At 46.6% G+C, this 19008-nt stretch overlaps 1 protein-coding gene across 1 annotated transcript; it reads left to right on the top strand.

The window, feature by feature from the left end:
* The first annotated feature begins 1220 nt into the window (after nucleotides 1–1220).
* Nucleotides 1221–17013, top strand: LOC145410706 (uncharacterized). The gene is made up of 7 exons (XM_080280816.1): nucleotides 1221–1329; nucleotides 7697–7813; nucleotides 8419–8565; nucleotides 11700–12024; nucleotides 13385–13514; nucleotides 16119–16183; nucleotides 16736–17013. The coding sequence occupies exons 1-7, from the start codon at nucleotides 1255–1257 to the stop codon at nucleotides 16861–16863; spliced, it is 987 nt and encodes a 328-aa protein (XP_080136942.1). The 5' UTR covers nucleotides 1221–1254; the 3' UTR covers nucleotides 16864–17013.
* The last annotated feature ends 1995 nt before the right edge of the window (nucleotides 17014–19008 follow it).

Genomic DNA, 19008 nt, shown 5'->3' with positions numbered 1-19008 from the left:
GCAAATCTATTCTACCATTTTAACTCATTTTTTAATTATCATAGTGCTACCAAAACTTCCACTTTCACCACATATACTATCATCACTAATCACCACAATCATAACTACCAAAAACTCGAAATGTAGTTTTTATTTTTTTAATACAGAAAATCAAGGATCCGGGCTTAGAAACGAACATCCCTTCCCCTTCCAGCTCAGGTGATGGCCAGGTGAAGTCAGACTGGAGGGCTGATTTGACTAGTAACCAAGGAGACTCATTCCCGCTTCAAAACTAAGGTTCATCGAATTTCATGCTACCACGACATAGTATTCAATCTGTGGGAATGGCCCAGTTCCGTCACGTGAAAAACGAACAAAGTAAATCACCCAAATCACATGAGTTAAAATTACCACACCTATCCCCTTCTTATTTTAACCTGGTCTAGATTTTCGTCCTTTTGCAACTTGTTTCAGGTGGTTCAGTGGTAGAATAAGACAATGCTAGGGTCTACATTCTTTCCTCAGCACTTCTTCGTGACTAGGATCATACAACAGCGCTAATCCATGAGACGGCAACTTTAGGCCAAATTTGGGTAAACATTCCATTCGACCCACCACCACTCCAAAAACACCATCCACAGAGCACCACACACTGAGCACCAGGACCACTCATGAAGGTTATGGAGGAACACCTATCGACAACACGGGCGCCATGAAGCATTCAAAGCACCATAATAAATCCTTCTCACACTCTCTGCCCCACCATTACTCCTCCTAAACCCCTTCTCTCTCTGCCCCCCATTACTCCTACTAACCCCCCTTCTCTCTCTCTGCCCCCACATTACTCTTACTAACCCCCCTTCTCTCTCTCTCTGCCCCCCCATTACTCCAACTAACTCCCCTTCTCTCTCTCTCTCTGCCCCCCATTACTCCTACTAACCCCCCTTCTCTCTCTCTCTGTCCCCCATTACTCCTACTAACCCCCCTTCTTTCCCTCTACCCCCCCATTACTCCTCTGAACCCCCCTTCTCTCCCTCTGCCCCCATTACTCCTACTAACCCCCCCTTCTCTCCCTCTACCCTCGCATTACTCCTACTAACCCCCCTTTCTCTCCCTCTGCCCCCCATTACTCCTACTAACCCCCCTTTCTCTCTCTCTGCCCCCCCATCACTCCTACTAACCCCCCTTATCTCTCTGCCCCCCACAGAGATCGAGCGTGTGCAGGGAGGGGGTCAACGAGGCGGGGGTCAGAGAGGGGGCGGCGAGGAGAGGCGAATGGCAGATGTGACGAAGGACAAGGCCATCAAGCTGACCGTGAGGGTGCTGGTGCCTGTCAGAGACCATCCTAAGGTGAGTGGAGGAAAGGAGGGAAAGAGAGAGAGAGAGATGGAGAGAAGGGGAGAGACTGGAGGGATGTAGGGAGGTAGGGAGAGAGGCTGGGGAGAGGGGTGGATGAAGAGTGTGTGTGCAGAGGGCGACAAAGACGAGGCGTTGGTGGAAAAAAGGTGTGTGTGTGTGTGTGTGTGTGTGTGTGTGTGTGTGTGTGTGTGTGTGTGTGTAATTCACCGGGTCGGTCATGATCACTTGATGGTCGTGATCGTCAGCTTTTACCCTCCCGGAAGGGAGCTGAGAGCTCATATAGTCCGATCTAAGGCCAAGGCTGTGACCTTCACACACGCACACACCCGTCCCCTTGCTCAAGGGGGACAGTAACCACCCACTTCGTCAGTGAAACTTTTCGCAACCTGAGCGAGGCGCGAACTCCCGTCCACCAGTTGGCAAGCGGGAACGTTACCACTGCACCAGCGAGCGGTGTGTGTGTGTGTGTGTGTGTGTGTGTGTGTGTGTGTGTGTGTGTGTGTGTGTGTGTGTGTGTGAGAGAGAGAGATGGGGGGATCCTGTCCTTTAACACCCATCAACCCCTTACACACAACCTTCAACTTTTTCTAAAAATTCTAATCAATTTCACATCCTGGAGACGAGAGAGAGAGAGAGGGAGAGGGAGAGGGAGAGAGAGAGAGAGAGAGAGAGAGAGAGAGAGAGAGAGAGAGAGAGAGAGAGAGAGAGAGAGTTAATTGCCAACTTTGTCTTAAAAACGATCAGATTAATGGTATTGCTCTGGTAGTTTCAATTTTTCTAGCACATTATTGGACACAGGCCTAGGTAATGATGATAATAATGAGAGTAATAACAGCAGGAAAATTAGTAAGAAAAACCCAAAGACAATTTTAGTAATGAAGATTGGTTTACTGCTGATACTACTACTACTGTTATTACTACTACTACTACTTAAATAATAATAATAATAATAATAATAGGTTAGGTTGGATCACGATACAATTAAGCGACATTTGATACCTTAATGACAATGAGATCCGTATCACTAATGAGAGAGAGAGAGAGAGAGAGAGGAGAGGAAGGGCTTTACCTCTCTCCCTTTCTCTTCCCACCCCTCTCTCCTTCCCTTCTTCCCTCCCTCCTATATTACATCTCTCCCTTCCTCTCCCCAACCCTTCCTTCATCCCTTCGCCATTCCCTCCCTTCCTTCATCCGTCCCCCTCCCTTCTTCCCTACATTCCCTCGTCCCTCCCTCCCTCCCACCTTTCTATGGACACAAATCTTCTTAAGGCTGGATTTGTGTGTGTGTGTGTGTGTGTGTGTGTGTGTGTGTGTGTGTGTGTGTGTGTGTGTGTGTGTGTGTGTGTGTGTGTGTGTGTGTGTGTGTGTGGTCTCGTTTAGGAGTTTGCTTGAAGAAAAACCATACAAAACACAGGGGGGGAGGGAGGGAGAGAGAGAGAGAGAGAGAGAGAGAGAGAGAGAGAGAGAGAGAGAGAGGAGAGGGGGCGATGGAAAGCACAAGTGGCAAAGGATTTCAGATGGGCAATATTAAGAGGAAAAAGAAAGATGGAAGGATGGATGTAAGGGAGAAAGAAAAACGGAAGGAAGGAAGGAAGACTCAGAGTAAAAATGAAAGACGGGGAAAAAGGAAGGAAGGAAATGAAAGAATGACAGGAAAAGGAAAAAAACGGAAGGTAGGAAGAAGTAAGGAACGAACGAAGAACGGACGGACGGGAGGAAGGAAATGAATGAATGACAGGAAGAGGCAAGGAGGGATGAAAGAATAAAAGAACGAAAAACGAACGGAGCGAATGAATGATGGAAGGAAGGAAGGACAGATGGATGGAAGGATGGAAGGACGGAAAAAAACGACGGGAAAGAAGGAAGGAAAGAATGGAAGGAAGGAAAGATGGATGGAAGGATGGAGGGACAGAGAATACGACGGGAAGGAAGGAAGGAAGGAAAGAATGGTGGACGGACGGAGAAGAACGACAGAAAGGAAGGAAGGAAGGAAGGAAGGAAAAAAGGAAGGAAGAGAAGAAGTAGTCTCTTGGGAGCTCATTAGGAAAGTCTTACCTGTCCGGGACTCAGGAAAACACTGTACTGGACACGAGGAGGAGGAGAAGAGAAGAGTGGGAGGAGGAGGAGTAGAGAAGAGTGGGAGGAGGAGGAGTAGAGAAGAGTGGGAGGAGAAGGAGTAGAGAAGAGTGGGAGGAGGAGGAGTAGAGAAGAGTGGGAGGAGGAGGAGTAGAGAAGAGGGGGAGGAGGAGGAGTAGAGAAGAGGGGGAGGAGGAGGAGTAGAGAAGAGGGGGAGGAGAAGGAGTAGAGAAGAGGGGGAGGAGGAGGAGGAGCAGAGAAGAGGGGGAGGAGAAGGAGTAGAGAAGAGGGGGAGGAGGAGTAGAGAAGAGGGGGAGGAGAAGGAGTAGAGAAGAGGAGGAGGAGGAGGAGTAGAGAAGAGGAGGAGGAGGAGGAGGAGGAGGAGGAGGAGGAGGATCGTACGATGATGATGATGATGATGATGATGATGATGAGGAGGAGGAGGAGAAGGAGAAGGAGGAGGAGGAGAAGGAGAAGGAGGAGGAGGAGGAGGAGGAGGAGGAGGAGGAGGAGGAGAAGGAGGAGGAGGATCGTACGATGATGATGATGATGATCATGATGATGATGATGAGGAGGAGGAGGAATCCGAGAAGGATAAAGTGGAGCAATAAAGGGCGAGAGAGGAGTGAAAAAGAGGCGGGGACAAGAGTGACAGAAGGAAGGATGACAAGAGGAAGGAGGAGGGAGGCAGACGGGGAGGAAAGATATGGGGGGAAAGGAACAAAACTAAGAAACAAAAAAAGAAGGCAGAGGAATGTGTAGTACCTGAGAAAAAGAAGAGAATGAAAAAGGAAGAAGAAGGAAGAGCAGCATGAAGAAGAAAGGAAGAAGGAGGGGGAGAGAGAGGAAAATAAATTAAGCGAGAGGAAAAAGGAACAGGAAAACAAGAGTAGAAAAGAACAACAGTAACAGACTGGAGATATGGAAGCGTAAAAGAAGGAAGGAAAGACAGGGAAGAGTAACAGGACGAGGATGGTGGGAAAGAAGGAGGGAGAGAGAGAGAGACGGAGTATAAAGGAAAGCAAACAGCAACAGAAGCATTGATCCATTAAGGGCGTTTGCCACGGCCAGAGACATCACAAAGGTGTACCCTATGCACTCTACCACAGAAGGATAGTATGAGTAGCAAAATTAGCCACCACACACACACACACACACACACACACACACACACACACATCCGAAAATGGCAAAAAATATATATATAAACGCACAGAAAACCCAACATTAAAAAAAAAATAGCCCCTCCACTACGACTGCTCGCTATAACTGGCAGGAAAAAGTAAGGAGGATCACCAAGAGTAAAATAAAACCCAAATCCTCCTCCTCAAAGTCAAACCGATTAGAGTCAACAAGAATACAATATGGCTTAATCGCACTGAGGGGGTGCTGAACGTCCCTAACCCCTTTCCCACAAGAGGTCTGACCCCACCCGAAGAAAATCGTCTGGAGTTGGCAAGCACTGAATAAAAAAAAATGTTATTAAAGATGAGATTTTCTGACTCCTACCCTACGAATCGTCAATAATAAGCTAAATAAAATCGTCAGTAGCCAGCATTAAAAAAAAAAATCCAAGGCCCATATTCTCGGGGGTTAAAGAAGCTCCCTAACACCTCTTCCTAAGCGATTTGTTTCTTGTTACACCTTACTGTCCCCTTCTGTGTTATATAAATCCTAATATCACCATACTCTGCATAAATAACGTAAAAATCTTATGTTAACCTGCAATATCTAAAAATTAATCGCTAAAGAAGAGGTGTTGCGGAGCTTCCTTAACCGAAGAGAGTACACGTCTTGGTGCCGGAAAGGGTTAAGCAGACGCCATCGGACTGAAGGGGTTACTATTACTACTATTTCCAAGAACATTAAAAATTGAAAAAAAAAAAAAAAACTCATGTATTATTCCACTGTCAATAGAGTTAAGCTTGGGATTCGAAACTGGGTGCGTATTTGTCCGGCCATTATTACAGGCGAAAACTCTGACGGTATTACTGCTTCATAAGGCAATTAGAGTGGAAGAGGAGGAGGAGGAGGAAGGAATAGTTGGAGGAGGAAGGAATAGTTGGAGGAGGAGAAGGAGGAAAGAAGAGGAGGAGGAGGAAAGAAGACGAGGAAGAGGAAAGAGGAGGAGGAGGAGGAGAAGAGTTGAGAAAAACGATGAGCAGGACGAGGAGGAAGTGGTGGATGACAAAGTAAAGGAATGGGAATAGAAAAAGGGAAGGGGGAGAAGGAAAGGATGGGAGAGGAGGACAGGGAAGAGAGGGGATGTGGAAGACGAGATGGGGAAGAAGAAAAGGATATATAGAAGAAGAAGAAGAAGAACAAGAACAGAAAGAAGAAGAAGAACATGAACAAGAAGAAGAACAAGAACATGAAGAAGAACAAGAACATGAAGAAGAACAAGAACATGAAGAAGAACAAGAACATGAACAAGAACATGAACAAGAAGAAGAACAAGAACATGAAGAAGAACAAGAACATGAAGAAGAACAAGAACAAGAACATGAACAAGAACAAGAAGAACAAGAACAAGAAGAACAAGAACAAGAAGGAGAGAGAGAGAGAGAGAGAGAGAGAGAGAGAGAGAGAGACGAGTAAATGGAGGGGAAAATGTAGGAAAGGAGGAAAGAGAGCATAACGGGAAGAATGGAGGAGAAGGAGGAGGAGGAATGAATGATAAAGAATGATAAATGAAGAATGAGGAGGAAGATAAGGGAGAAGAGATAGTGATTTTTTTTTACACTGTGTTTGATGGAAGCCCACAAGGCAACATTAATCTCTCTCTCTCTCTCTCTCTCTCTCTCTCATCTCATCTCTCTCTCTCTCTCTCTCTCTCTCTCTCTCTCTCTCTCTCTCTCATCTCCCTCTCTCTCTCTCTCTCAGATGTGAAGTGGATTACGAGTTGTGGAAAATGCTGAAGGTTGTGTGTAAGGGATTAATAGGTACTGAAAGAGACGACGACGAGGAGGATCTCTCTCTCTCTCTCTCTGTCTCTCTCTCTCTCTCTCTCTCTCTCTCTCTCTGATGTGATGTGGACTGCGAGTTACGGTAAAAATTCTCTCTCTCTCTCATTTACTTCCCACTTTTTTCCTATATTCTCAAAATTAACTCCCCATTTTCCTAACATTTTCCCTCCCTCTCTCTCTCTCTCTCTCTCTGATATGAAGTAAGTGGACTACGAGCTGCGGAAAAAATCTCTCTCTCTCTCTCTCTCTCTCTCTCTCTCTCTCTCTCTCTAATTTACTTCCCCTTTATTCCTATGTTCTCAAAATAACTCCCCATTTTCCTATTAATTTCCCACACCACTTCTGTAATTTTCCTTTTTTCCCCCCAACAGAGTCAATGGACTGTATTCTAGTATAAAAGGAAGCTTACTCACACCTCTTCCTTACCGATTTATTTCCGATTCTGCTCCGTTACTATATTCTTGTGCGGTATTCATGCAATCTACGTCGATACTGAAAAACATACGAAGCAAACCAGGAGATATAAAATAGTCTGGAAAATAAATCGCTAAGGAAGAGGTGTTAGGGAGCCTCCTTACCCTATACTTTACCAGGTTAAGTCCCTATTTCTCCCCCCCCCCCTTTTTTTTTCAATTTCTAACTCTCCACTTCTCCGATTTCTCCACGTATTTCCTCACCTAACCCCCAACTCTTCCCCAGCTAACCCCCAATTCTTCCCCAGCTAACTCCCAACTCTTCCCCAGCTAACTCCCAACTCTTCCCCATCTAACCCCCAATTCTTCCCCAGCTAACTTCCAACTCTTCCCCAGCTAACTCTCAACTCTTCCCCAGCTAACTCCCAATTCTTCCCCAGCTAACTCCCAATTCTTCCCCAGCTAACTCCCAATTCTTCCCCAGCTAACTCCCAACTCTTCCCCAGCTAACTCCCAATTCTTCCCCAGCTAACTCCCAATTCTTCCCCAGCTAACTCCCAACTCTTCCCCAGCTAACTCCCAATTCTTCCCCAGCTAACTCCCAACTCTTCCCCAGCTAACTCCCAATTCTTCCCCAGCTAACTCCCAATTCTTCCCCAGCTAACTCCCAACTCTTCCCCAGCTAACTCCCAATTCTTCCCCAGCTAACTCCCAACTCTTCCCCAGCTAACTCCCAATTCTTCCCCAGCTAACTCCCAATTCTTCCCCAGCTAACTCCCAATTCTTCCCCAGCTAACTCCCAATTCTTCCCCAGCTAACTCCCAATTCTTCCCCAGCTAACTCCCAACTCTTCCCCATTTTCCCCGGTATTTCCCCACATCAATTCCCCGTTTTCCCCTTCAGTTCAATTTCGTGGGTAAGCTGCTGGGACCTAAGGGCAACTCACTCAAGAGGCTGCAGGAGGAGACCATGACCAAGATGGCGATATTGGGCAGAGGATCCATGAGAGACAAACAGAAGGTGAGAAAATATTATTATCTTTATCATTATTATTATCACTATTATTATTATTATTATCATCATTATAAGAAGGAAAGGGACATTGTTCATCATCATCAGGTGAGACGTTCATTATTATCATTATCAGAAAAATAGTGACATTAATCATCAATACTATTATCAGAAGGTGAGAGAGACGTGGTTCATTATTATCAGTATCATAATAATGTACGTAACTGTCACCATCCAGTCCACACATTTTTCTCACTATGGGATGGAATGACGAAGACATTTTTAAAAATGAAAATCCTGAGAGGCACAGTGAGTGAGGGAAGGCGGTTTGGATTGGCACGGACGACTACTTGACTGATCGAGATGAGGCACTACTGAGAGACAGCAGGTGGGAGTCTGTGTTAAAATTAGAAAAGATATGCATGAAGACTGGCCAAATACTGTAAGAATTCACGATGGAAGGTGATTTGGATTGACCGGGATTAGTGACTGATTGATTTTACTGGGGAGAGGGGAAGATTGTGTGCATTTAGGAATTATTTAGAAACTACCCCGATTTAATCACCAGATCTCTTCTTCCCCTTCCCTCCACCAATATCTCCTCCCTCCCACAGGAAGAGGAGCTACGCCAATCAGGAGACCCCAAGTTCGGCCACCTCAGCGAGGACCTGCACGTGGAGGTGACGGCAGTGGCCCCGCCCGCAGAAGCACACGCACGCATCGCTTACGCACTGACCGAGATACGCAGATACCTCGTCCCAGTCAGTACCAGATTATATATATATATATATATATATATATATATATATATATATATATATATATATATATATATATATATATACACACACACACACACACACACGTTCCAATATGTCAGCACGATTATTATAGAGAAATGGTTTTAGGCCCGATATTGCTATTCAAATTGCATCCTAAATACATGCACAAAAATAGGTCAAACAGACATCCAAACAAAGACTATAATACTAAATTTTAAGGATACAATCACACTCCAGGGTCTTATAATTCCCCCATGTGACGCACAATAAACTTTACCTATCTGATGAGATTTATGGCACCACCTAATGTTGCATGCCACACTAACTGCTGAAGGTAGTCTGTGAAGAATGGAAGACTTCACGAGGACGCGTTATTCTATTCCCTTCAATCCGATTATGGTTGATGTTTCAGTATTTCCAAACGATTTTTCTCAGCTTCGAAACTGACTCTGCGAACTGGAGGGATTAGATATATCTAGCCATCATTAACCCCTTCTGTGCGAGAAGTGTCCCCTACGCTGAATACAATCGTCTACAGACAGCAAGGATAGGGCAAAATACGTACTCGGAGTGAAAAGGTTAACAGGCTGCAACCAGACGACTATATTCAGATCAGGGGAAAAAATTGTACTGAAGAAGTTTATGAAAATACCTGAATCCCCCAGTTCAATAAATCTCTACTAAATTAAACAAATGCAGTCTGTAAATATAGTTCCTTCGCTTTCATTCCAAATTTTCATCCTTTTGAAGCTCATTTCTCCTAATTCATCGTCAGAAGACAATACTGTGGCTCTACATCCTGTCTGAAGCACTTCTTCATGACTACTAACATACTCTAGCGTCAATCTCTTGTTAAACTAAACATTCAAGATGGAGGGGTGGAATTTGGGGGTCAAGTTAGCAAGAATGAATTATACAAAAAGTCTTCAGGCTGAACGGGTTAAAGTACAGTACAGTATGTAACCGTTGCACACTACTGTAGACTGCTTACATATTACACAGTATAAAATTAAATGGTGATCTGATGAACCCAAGACAGCCATACTTATACCTGCATCGTATTTAACCCTTTCGTGATCAGGACAATTATGGTATTCTAACGCAAGACGAATTTACAGACCTGAGAGTGAGTCACTGAAGGGCGAGTGTTAATGGCGGCTATAATTATACTTTTACCGGCAATAACTCTTCTTTTACGGCAATTAAGGTCAGAAAATGGCTACTGATCAGATCCCCCGTGCAAGAATGAGTGGTGCATGTACAGACACACATGTACCTACCCAAAGGCTGACTAATACATGAGAGAAATATCGAAACCATCTGAAATACGTACTAGCAGAGATTATGGTTTTCGCTGTATTTCGCCGGTTGTAAATTTTCTTCAGACAAAACTGGGATGATGCTTGTGTCTCTATCTGAACTTGTTGGCCTATACACTGGATCCCTTGCATATAAGGGCAAGTACCAGTCGCTCTAGTGCGTTAACTTTAACCTGACAAACATCCTACACCACTCTCAGCTCGGTTGATGGTCAAGTGCGGCCTCATGGACCGAACTAATCTCAAGGCAATAACTATTCTCAAGGTCGAACTAATATCAAGGCAATAACTATTCTCAAGGTCGAACTAATCTCACGGCCAAGACTAATCTCTGCCGGAGCTAATCTCACTCTCGGAAGTAATCTCTGCAGGAACTATCGGTATTCTCACGATGGAACTAATCTCACGGCCGGGACTAAACTCATGATCGAAACTAATCTCACAGCTGGAACTAATCTCGTGGTCTACACCGTGTCCATACCACTCCTTGACTAGCATGACACTGTGGTGTTAGTCTAGTGTTGATACCCAGCATTCAGGATGGAGAAATGGCAATTTTTGTCCAAGTCAAGCGCCGAGAGAGCATAGGGTTCACGAAAGTTATATATAAACGTACTCAAATAACCTATGAATCAGGGGGCGAATGAGTCAAGGTGGTGAGTGGTTTGGTAAGCTGGGGAGGCATCATCGGATTTACTCAAGCTCTCCATTAAGATAGAAAACGACGCCCGGTGCGAGGAAAACGCGGGACGGGTTGGGAGTTATGGTGGCAGAGACCTCTACGGGGTGGAGTGGAGGCGGAAGTTGTTTACGGCCGCGGTTGTTATGATAAGACTCCTGATGGTAAATTTATCTGACGTGGCTGTAGGGGTGAACGTCGGATGCTACGCGCCATGATTCTAATCCTTATGAAGAGAAAGAAAGAGAGAGAGAGAGAGAGAGAGTGTGTGTGTGTGTGTGTGTGTGTGTGTGTGTGTGTGTGTGCTTTAATACCTTGTACATCATTAGGCTACAAGAGCAGTAATAATAATATTAACGATAATAAAACCTGTACCACCACCACCCCAAATATCCAACAAAGCATAAAATAAACACAATGGCATAATAAGAAGAGGAAGACAAAGAACTGGGTGCAAATTTAAATATAAACAGTAACCAAAGCAGGGCAAATTAGAAGTGGCAGGAGGGGTGAGATGATGAAACGCACGGAACCTTAGAAACTCGATGGCAGACGAAGGAGAGGGAGGCCGAGGACGAGGTGGAGGGGCACTATGAAAGGCTAACTCAAAGAAACGATGACTCTGGGATGTTAGGGATCACAATGAATGGTAAATAAAGAAAAAAATAAGAGAAAAAAATGGTGTGAGGGGCAAGGTGATGAACTGTGACAGAGAGGCTTAGAGGTGTTTTAGTCCCACCAGCTGGGGATAAACCCCGGGATTAGGCGCCTAGCAACGGATGAGTTCACACATATCTACTTTACACCTAAAACCTAAATACACACACAGACAGATGGGTTCACACATATATTTTACACCTTAAACTTAAACACACACACACACACACACACACACACACACACACACACACACACACACACACACACACACACACACACACATTTATATCTGAGCTAAAAAAAATAAAATAAATAAAAATAAAAATGAAAAAAGGTTCAACAGCAACAACAGGTGATGAACACTGGGCAAGCAAACACATCCTATCTTTCAAGTGCCAAAACTGCAATACGTCCTTCCAATAACACGATGGCTAATCATTTCTTCATCACCCCAGGACTACAACGACGAGATCCGACAGGGGCAGATGAGGGAGATGCAGCTACTAGTCGGCAGCAACAACTCCCTCACCACCACCACCGCCAGCACCACCACTACCACCACCACCACCAATAACAACAACAATAATAATAACAACAGCTGCGGGGGGTCCGAGGAGGGGTCGTGCTCCCCCCACTCAACTGGGTCCCCCCCTCCCCCCGGGGTGGTAGGGAGCAGGGGAGGAGGTGGGGGAGGGGTGAGGGGGACTGGGCTCTCCCTTACCCCTCCTCACCCCGCCCTAAGGGGACTCAACAGATCTCAAGCTGCCATACTGAGTGGAGGTGAGATACATAAACAGATAGTGGTGTGTGTGTGTGTGTGTGTGTGTGTGTGTGTGTGTGTGTGTGTGTGAGAGAGAGAGAGAGAGAGAGAGAGAGAGAGAGAGAGAGAGCACTAAAAGAGGGTTAACAGGACAGGAAAAAGGAGGGACCAGGAAAACAAAATTCTAAAACTGAAAATAGAGAGAGAACGAGGGAAGAAAATGGTGGACAAGAAATATAATAATGAGAGAGAGAGAGAGAGAGAGAGAGGGTGAGTTACATAATGCCATTTAACCTTCCATTTGACTTCATTTTCAGTCTCAGGAAAGAACTCTCACTCTTCAATTAAGGACTGATTACCTGTGATATTCTCTCTCTCTCTCTCTCTCTCTCTCTCTCTCTCTCTCTCTCTCTCTCTCCCCTTATCTAAACCTTCATCTACGCCTATCCCATCTCCAACTGATGCCACTGTTTCAGAGAACTCTCCTGTTTTCTTCTAACTCTCACCCTGCTCCTACTTTTCAAACAACTCTCCAGCTCCTCCTTTCTACCCCTCCTACTACTAACTCTGCCATCCCCCCCCGTAGGCAAGGGCGAAGGGCTGAAGGGCATGGGTAATGGAAGGGGAGAGTCGAGGAAGTCCTAAACACCCTTCCTTCTCTTTCACCTGCTTCTAATGACATTCCTACTTCTCACACGACTCTCCTGCATTTCAAACTGATTTCACAAACTCTCCTGCTCCTCCTACCAACTCTCCTATCTCTAAGCAGGCAAGGGCAATAGGCTAAAGGGCAGAGGAATGGCAAGAAGGAGTAGAAATGTTCTCTCCCTGCTCTTACTTTTGATTTTATATATTGCTACTGCTCCTACTGTCCCTGTCTCTACCTACTGACTCTCCTAATCTCTCCTACTGACTCTCCTAATCTCTCTTACTGATTCTCCTAATCTCTCCTACTGACTCTCCTAATCTGTCTTACTGACTCTCCTAATCTCTATTACTGACTCTCCTAATCTCTCCTAATGAGTCTCCTACTCTCCTACTGACTCTCCTAACCTCTCCTAGTGACTCTCCTAACCTCTCCTAGTGACTCTCCTACTGACTCTCCTAACCTCTCCTACTTCTACTGACTCTCCTAACCTCTCCAACTCCTACTGACTCTCCTAACCTCTCCAACTCCTACTGACTCTCCTAACCTCTCCAACTCCTACTGACTCTCCTAACCTCTCCTAATCCCTCCTACTGACTCCTAACCTCTCCTACTGACTCTCCTAACCTCTCCTACTTCTACAGACTCTCCTAATCTCTCCTACTACTACTGACTCCTAATCTCTCCTACTGACCCTCCTACCTCTCCTAGTAACTCTCCCGACCCGCCAACAGGCAAGGGCGATGGACTGAAGGGGAGAGGAGGAGCGGGATCAAGGCGGTCTGTTCTCTCCCTTCTTACAAGAGCCCGGGCGATCCAGATGAAGGAGCAGGAGCTGATGGATGTCTACCACGATCTACCCGGGTGAGAGAGAGAGAGAGAGAGAGAGAGAGAGAGAGAGAGAGAGAGAGAGAGACAGACAGACAGACAGACAGACAGACAGACAAGACAGACAGACAGACAGACAGACAGACAAAGAGAGAGAGAGAGAGAGAGAGAGAGAGAGGGGGGGAGGGGGAATACGAGACGACCAGGAGAAAAAAAAAAGGGGGGGGGAGTGATATTGGTAGGCAAGAAGTAGAAAAACAACAAAAGAAATACAATAAAAAAAAAAGGAAACAGGAGAACGTAGGTAGGTGGGAGGGATGAAATGGAGTTAGGTAGGTAGGTAGGTAGGTAAGCTGCCGTACGTTAGAGAAAGGTAGAGGAGGTAGGTAGGGAAACAGGGACACAGGTAGAATAGTTAAGGGTAGGAATGTCGAGAGGTAGGTAGGTAGGTAGGCAGAGAGGCAGGTAAGAAAGAGGAAGGTAGAAAGGTGAGATGGGAGGTAGGAAGACAGGTCGAGTGGGAGACAGACAGGTATAGACAGGCAGCCCAAGGAGATAAGAAATTGGAAAGGTAGCTAAGCAATTACGTGGGTGGGTAGGTAGGTAGGTAGGTAGGCAGGTAGGTAGGTAGGTAGGTAGGTAGGTAGGTAGGTAGGTAGGTAGGTAGGTAGGCAGGCAGGCTAGTAGGTAGGTAAGAAGAAAGAATAAGCAGGGAGGGAGAGAGAAAAGAAGAGGTGGGGAAGGAGCTGACATGTAGGGAAGAAAAGGGTGAGGTGGAATAGAGAGAGGAAGGAAAGCAATGAGGGAAAGAAGGAATGAAACAGGGAGGGAGAGAGGGAGGGAGATACAGAGAGGGAAGGAGAGTGGGAGACAGAGACACAGAGAGGGCAGGTAAGAGGCAGAAAGTGGAGGAGGAAAGATAGTAAGGAAGAAGGACAACTGGGAAGAATTGAGAGATATGGGAAGGGAGGGATGGAGGAAGCGAGAAAAGGAAGGAGAGATAAGGCGGTGAGTTGACATGGAGGGATGTAGAGACGGAGAAAAGCTGATATGGAGGGAGGGTGGTACGGAGTAAGGGAGGCAAGAGAGGACGGCTAAGCTATGTGACATGTAGGTAGATTGGGAGGGAGGAAGGTGAGTGGGTGAGTGTAAGTAAGGTAAGTAGGTAGGTTGGTAGGTAGGTAGGTTGATAGGCAGGTAGGTAGACAGGCAGGTAGGTAGGTAGACAGGCAGGCAGGAAGGCAGTAGCTAGGTTGGACGGTAGGTAGAAAGGTAGGCAGTTGGGAAGGTAGGTAGGTACGTAGGTAGAAAGGTAGGCAGTTGGGAAGATAGATAAGTGACTGAGCAGGTAGGTAGGTAGGTACAGATAGTAGATTTGTGAGTAGGTAGGTATCACAGAAAGAAAGAAAGAAAAAGAGAGAGAGAGAGAGAGAGAGAGAATCAAGGGAAGGGAGAGGGGGGGGAGGGAAATAGAGGCACTTGTGTGAATATCTAATAGGGAGAGTACGTGGCGGCAGCAAAGGTAGGTAGGTAGGTAGGTAGGGAGGGAGGGAGGGAGGAAAGTAGGAAAGGGAAAGAAAGGATGAAGAAAAAAGCAGAACAGGAGATATTTATGTAGAAAGAGGGAAAGGGAGAAAGACTGGTAGGAAAGGAGGGAGGAGAGAGAAGGAAAGGAAAGGAAAGGCACGGAGAGGTAGGTTAGGCAGAGAGAGACAGGCAGCAAGAGGAAGAGGGAGAGAGAGAAGGGGAGAGGGGGAAGCAGAGAATGAGAAAGGGAGGTAAGATTGGATTTATGAAGGATGAGTGGGGAGAGAAGAGGGGGAGCCGGGACGGGAGATATGAAGGAGGGGGGAGGGAGGTAGGGGGAAGGGGATGAAGAGCAAGGGGGAAGGGAGAGAAGGGAAGGGAAGGAAGGAAGGAAGGAAGGAAGGAAAGAAAGAAGGAAGGAAGAAAGGAAGGGGGGGAAGGGAGAGAGGGAGAAGGGGTGAAGAGCGATGGGGAAGTGAGAGAAGAAGGAAGGAAGGAAAGGAGAGGGAGGAAGAGAAGACGGTGAGGAAGAGGATGGAGAGAAAAGGAAGTGAGGAAATGGCAGGAGGACGGAGAGAAAGGGAGGGAGATAGGGAGGGAAGAAAGAGGATAATGGAAATAGTGTGATGAAGAAAAGAAGAGGGTGAAGAAAAGAAAGAGAAAAGGTGAGAAAGAGGAGAAGAGCGGCAGGAAGGGAAGCCTAGAGACGGAGGGAAGGGGAGAGCAAGAGGAGGGAAAGAGGGAAGATGGGGGAAGGAAAGTAGCGAGGGAGAGGGTAATGAAGAGTAGAAACACATGAAAGGTGAGATGGAATTTGAAAAGGATAAAATGATGGAAATAATAAACACAAGAAAGTGAAGAAATCTGAACAGGGAGGAAGGACGGGAAGTGAAGAGAGGAAAGAGAGAAAGAGAGAGAGAGAAAGCGAGGGGTGAGGCAGGATAAGATAGCACAAGTCCTACCACTCCAACACGTTAGAATCCAACCCTTTATCTCGTCTACCTGTGTGTGTGTGTGTGTGTGTGTGTGTGTGTGTGTGTGTGTGTGTGTGTGTGTGTGTGTGTGTGTGTGTGTGTGTGTGTGTGTGTGTGTGTGACCTTTGACCTCTTTCAGATACGGGCTGTACGACCCTCTGGCTGACCTCCCACTGGCTGACCCCACCGCCGATGACGTCACAGGTGAGGCACGAGACAGTAATATTAAGAAAACACCAACCCTTACCTAACGCAACCTCACTTAACCTAATATACCCCAACCTAACCTAACCTGACCTACATCAGTACCCTGTGATGATGTTAATACACAAAAAATTATAGTTCACTCTAAAATCAGACTGACACTCGACCATCACTCACCCTTTCACTCTAATTCCACTAACTGCAACTACAGGACGAGTCAAAAGTAAGGAAACACAAGGGACAAGGACACATCACAGGATATTCTCGATGTGACGTCTATCCTTTTAAATACACACAGGTAGGAGTTTTTTCCCAGTCTGTCTTAAGCAGAATAATATCTAAGCTGAAGGATATAATGTTTTCCCCTTACGTTTCCAGACTTCAGACTCAACCTGCAAAGTCCACTCCAAATTAGAATTATAGTTACACGGATTTAAGAGGGAGGAAAAATGAACAGAAATGGAACAGTGTGTCATGGGTGAGTGTAATTCTAATCTGGAATGAACACCACCATCTGGCCATTACCGTGTCTAACCTGTGCCTCTCTCCCAGGTCGTGTTGGTGGTGGTGCGGTGAAGGTGAGCAGTCCAGGTGACCGCTCCAGGTACCGCCACGACCCCTACCCACACCCACATCCACACACCCATACCCACACCCGCCTCACACCATCTTCCACCTAGACCCTCCCCTTCCACCTCACCCGTCTCACATCATCATCCACCCAGACAACCCTTTTACCCTCACTCCCACCCCGACACCCACATCCATACCCACACACGCCTTACACCACCCTCTACCTAAACTCATCCTTCCCCCCAACCCTCACCCATACCCACACCCACACCCACCTTACTCATCATTCATGTAGACTTCCCCCCTCCCTTCCCTACACCCAACCCCACACCCTCACCCCTAAACCCACACCTGCCTTACACTTCGCCCTACTCTCCTGTCCCCTCCATCCTTACTAAGACTCTTAATCCTTCCTATCTCATCCACTTCTCTTCCTCTCGACTTCCTTTCCTTCCCATCCCTTCTCTCTTCCCCTCCCGCATCTCATCCCTTCTCTCTCCCCCTCCCTCATCCCATCCCTTTCCCCCTCCATCCTCACTGAATCCACTTAATCCTCTCTATCTCTCCCACCTCTACATTCTCCTCTCCTCCTTTCCTCCCTCTCCCTTCTCCCTTACTTTCTCCCCTTCCACCCTCACCAAGCTCCCTTAATCCTTCCCATCTGTCTTATCTCTCCTTCTCTCCTCCGTTTCTTCCTCCCAAAGTCCTATGCTTTCCTCTCCTTCCCTTCCTCCATCTCTGCTTTATCATACCTTACCTCTTCCTCCTCCTCCCTTCACCTAACTCCCTTAATCTCTCCAAGCTTACAAGCTATCTCTCATTTCCCCTCTCTTCCCTGTTCTCTTCTCCCTTCCTCTTGTTCTTTTTCCTTCCGCTCTTTCCGTTCTCCCCCATCTTCCTTTCCTTTCCCGCCCCTCCCTTCCCCTCTTAACCCCCTTTTCTTCCTACGCCACCCTCCCTCCCTTTTCCTCCCTCTTCCCCTCTCTTCCATTTTCCATTGCTCTTTCCTCCCCACTGATTCTCCCTTCTTCTCCTCGTCCCTTCTCCCCTTCCTCTCCTCTCCCTCCCGTTTCCCGTCCTTTCCTCGCCTCTTCCCTATCCTTCCTCTCCTCTCCCTTCCCTTTCCTTTTCTCATCCCTTTTCCATTGTCCTTCCCTCACCCCTTCCCTTATCAATGCATCCTCCTACTCTTCCTCGCTCCCACCCTCCCTTTCCTCTTCCCATCCTTCCTCCCCATCCTTTCCATACCACCCTTACCTTCAAGAAAATACACACAAAGAGATTCAACAGGTGGGATGAATCTAAGCCAAACGCGTGATCATACTAGACAGTGATCATACTAGCATCTGAGACCAGGGTGAGGGTGAGAAGTCAGGATGAGAAATCAGGGTGAGGCGAGTGTGCTGGGTAACAGTGCCAGGTAGAGAGAAATTAGGCTGAGATGGACACAGTGGGTGAAATAAGCTAGGGTGTGGCAAGAACACTGGGTGGAAAAAAAAAAAAAAAAGGGTGAGAGGGTGGGGTGTAGGTCAGGGTGAGGGTGAAAGTGAAAATATCTAAAGGTGAAGAGGTCTATATTATCCCACACGTGAAAGAAAAGATAGTGTGAGAACAGGGTGGGATTACAGGGTGTGAGATGAGAAGGATGAGGCGGGACAAATTCTAGGGTGACAGGCTGAGGTACAGGTATTTATGTTCTAGCAGTTATTCAAATCCCTAGGGTGAAAGAATAAATAAATAACTATATAAAAGGACAGGGTGCGATTTTAGGGTGTCAAGGGAAGAAAAAGGATTACTCAAAGCCATCAATACGCGGACGAATTGCTGTTTTTTTCTTGCTATCTCCGGACGATTTTATTCAGCTGGGGAGAGAGATGGGGGACTTTTAGGAACTGGACAGGGGGGGTTAAGAGGCAGCCTTCGGCAACCCATTCACGGCCGGAAGTCTCTCCTACAACTGAACAAAATCGTCTGGCGGCAGCACGAATAAAATCACTCAGACGTCTTGAAGGAATAAATGGAATGGAAGAGGAGTAACGAAGATTTGTTAAGGGAGTGGAAAAGAGTAACGAAGTGCTCAAGTGGAAGTGGCAGAGCGAAATTCCTGATGGGACTGGATTTACGGGGTGGTTCGTACATTGCGCCTCCTTGACACTCACTTGGAGGTACCTCGTGCGTTGCGGGGACGATTCAGTCCGCTGGTGTGGGGAGTGCAGACATTTTTGGTTCCCTTGCGAAATCATAGCAGCACC

Source organism: Coenobita brevimanus, chromosome 86 (assembly GCF_032717465.1).
Source record: "Coenobita brevimanus isolate Jiangsu-jjx chromosome 86, ASM3271746v2, whole genome shotgun sequence".
In the NCBI taxonomy this organism is placed as follows: Eukaryota; Metazoa; Arthropoda; class Malacostraca; order Decapoda; family Coenobitidae; genus Coenobita; species Coenobita brevimanus.
Note: the sequence above shows the minus strand (reverse complement) of the source record. Positions and strands in the feature narration are given on the sequence as shown.

Bases quoted from the DNA above. Each gene is read 5' to 3' on its own strand.
- LOC145410706 (XM_080280816.1), top strand. From the start codon at position 1,255: ATGGCAGATGTGACGAAGGACAAGGCCATCAAGCTGACCGTGAGGGTG. The intron at 7,814-8,418 runs GTGAGAAAATAT...TCCCTCCCACAG, and splicing joins CCATGAGAGACAAACAGAAG to GAAGAGGAGCTACGCCAATC. The intron at 8,566-11,699 runs GTCAGTACCAGA...TCATCACCCCAG, and splicing joins TACGCAGATACCTCGTCCCA to GACTACAACGACGAGATCCG.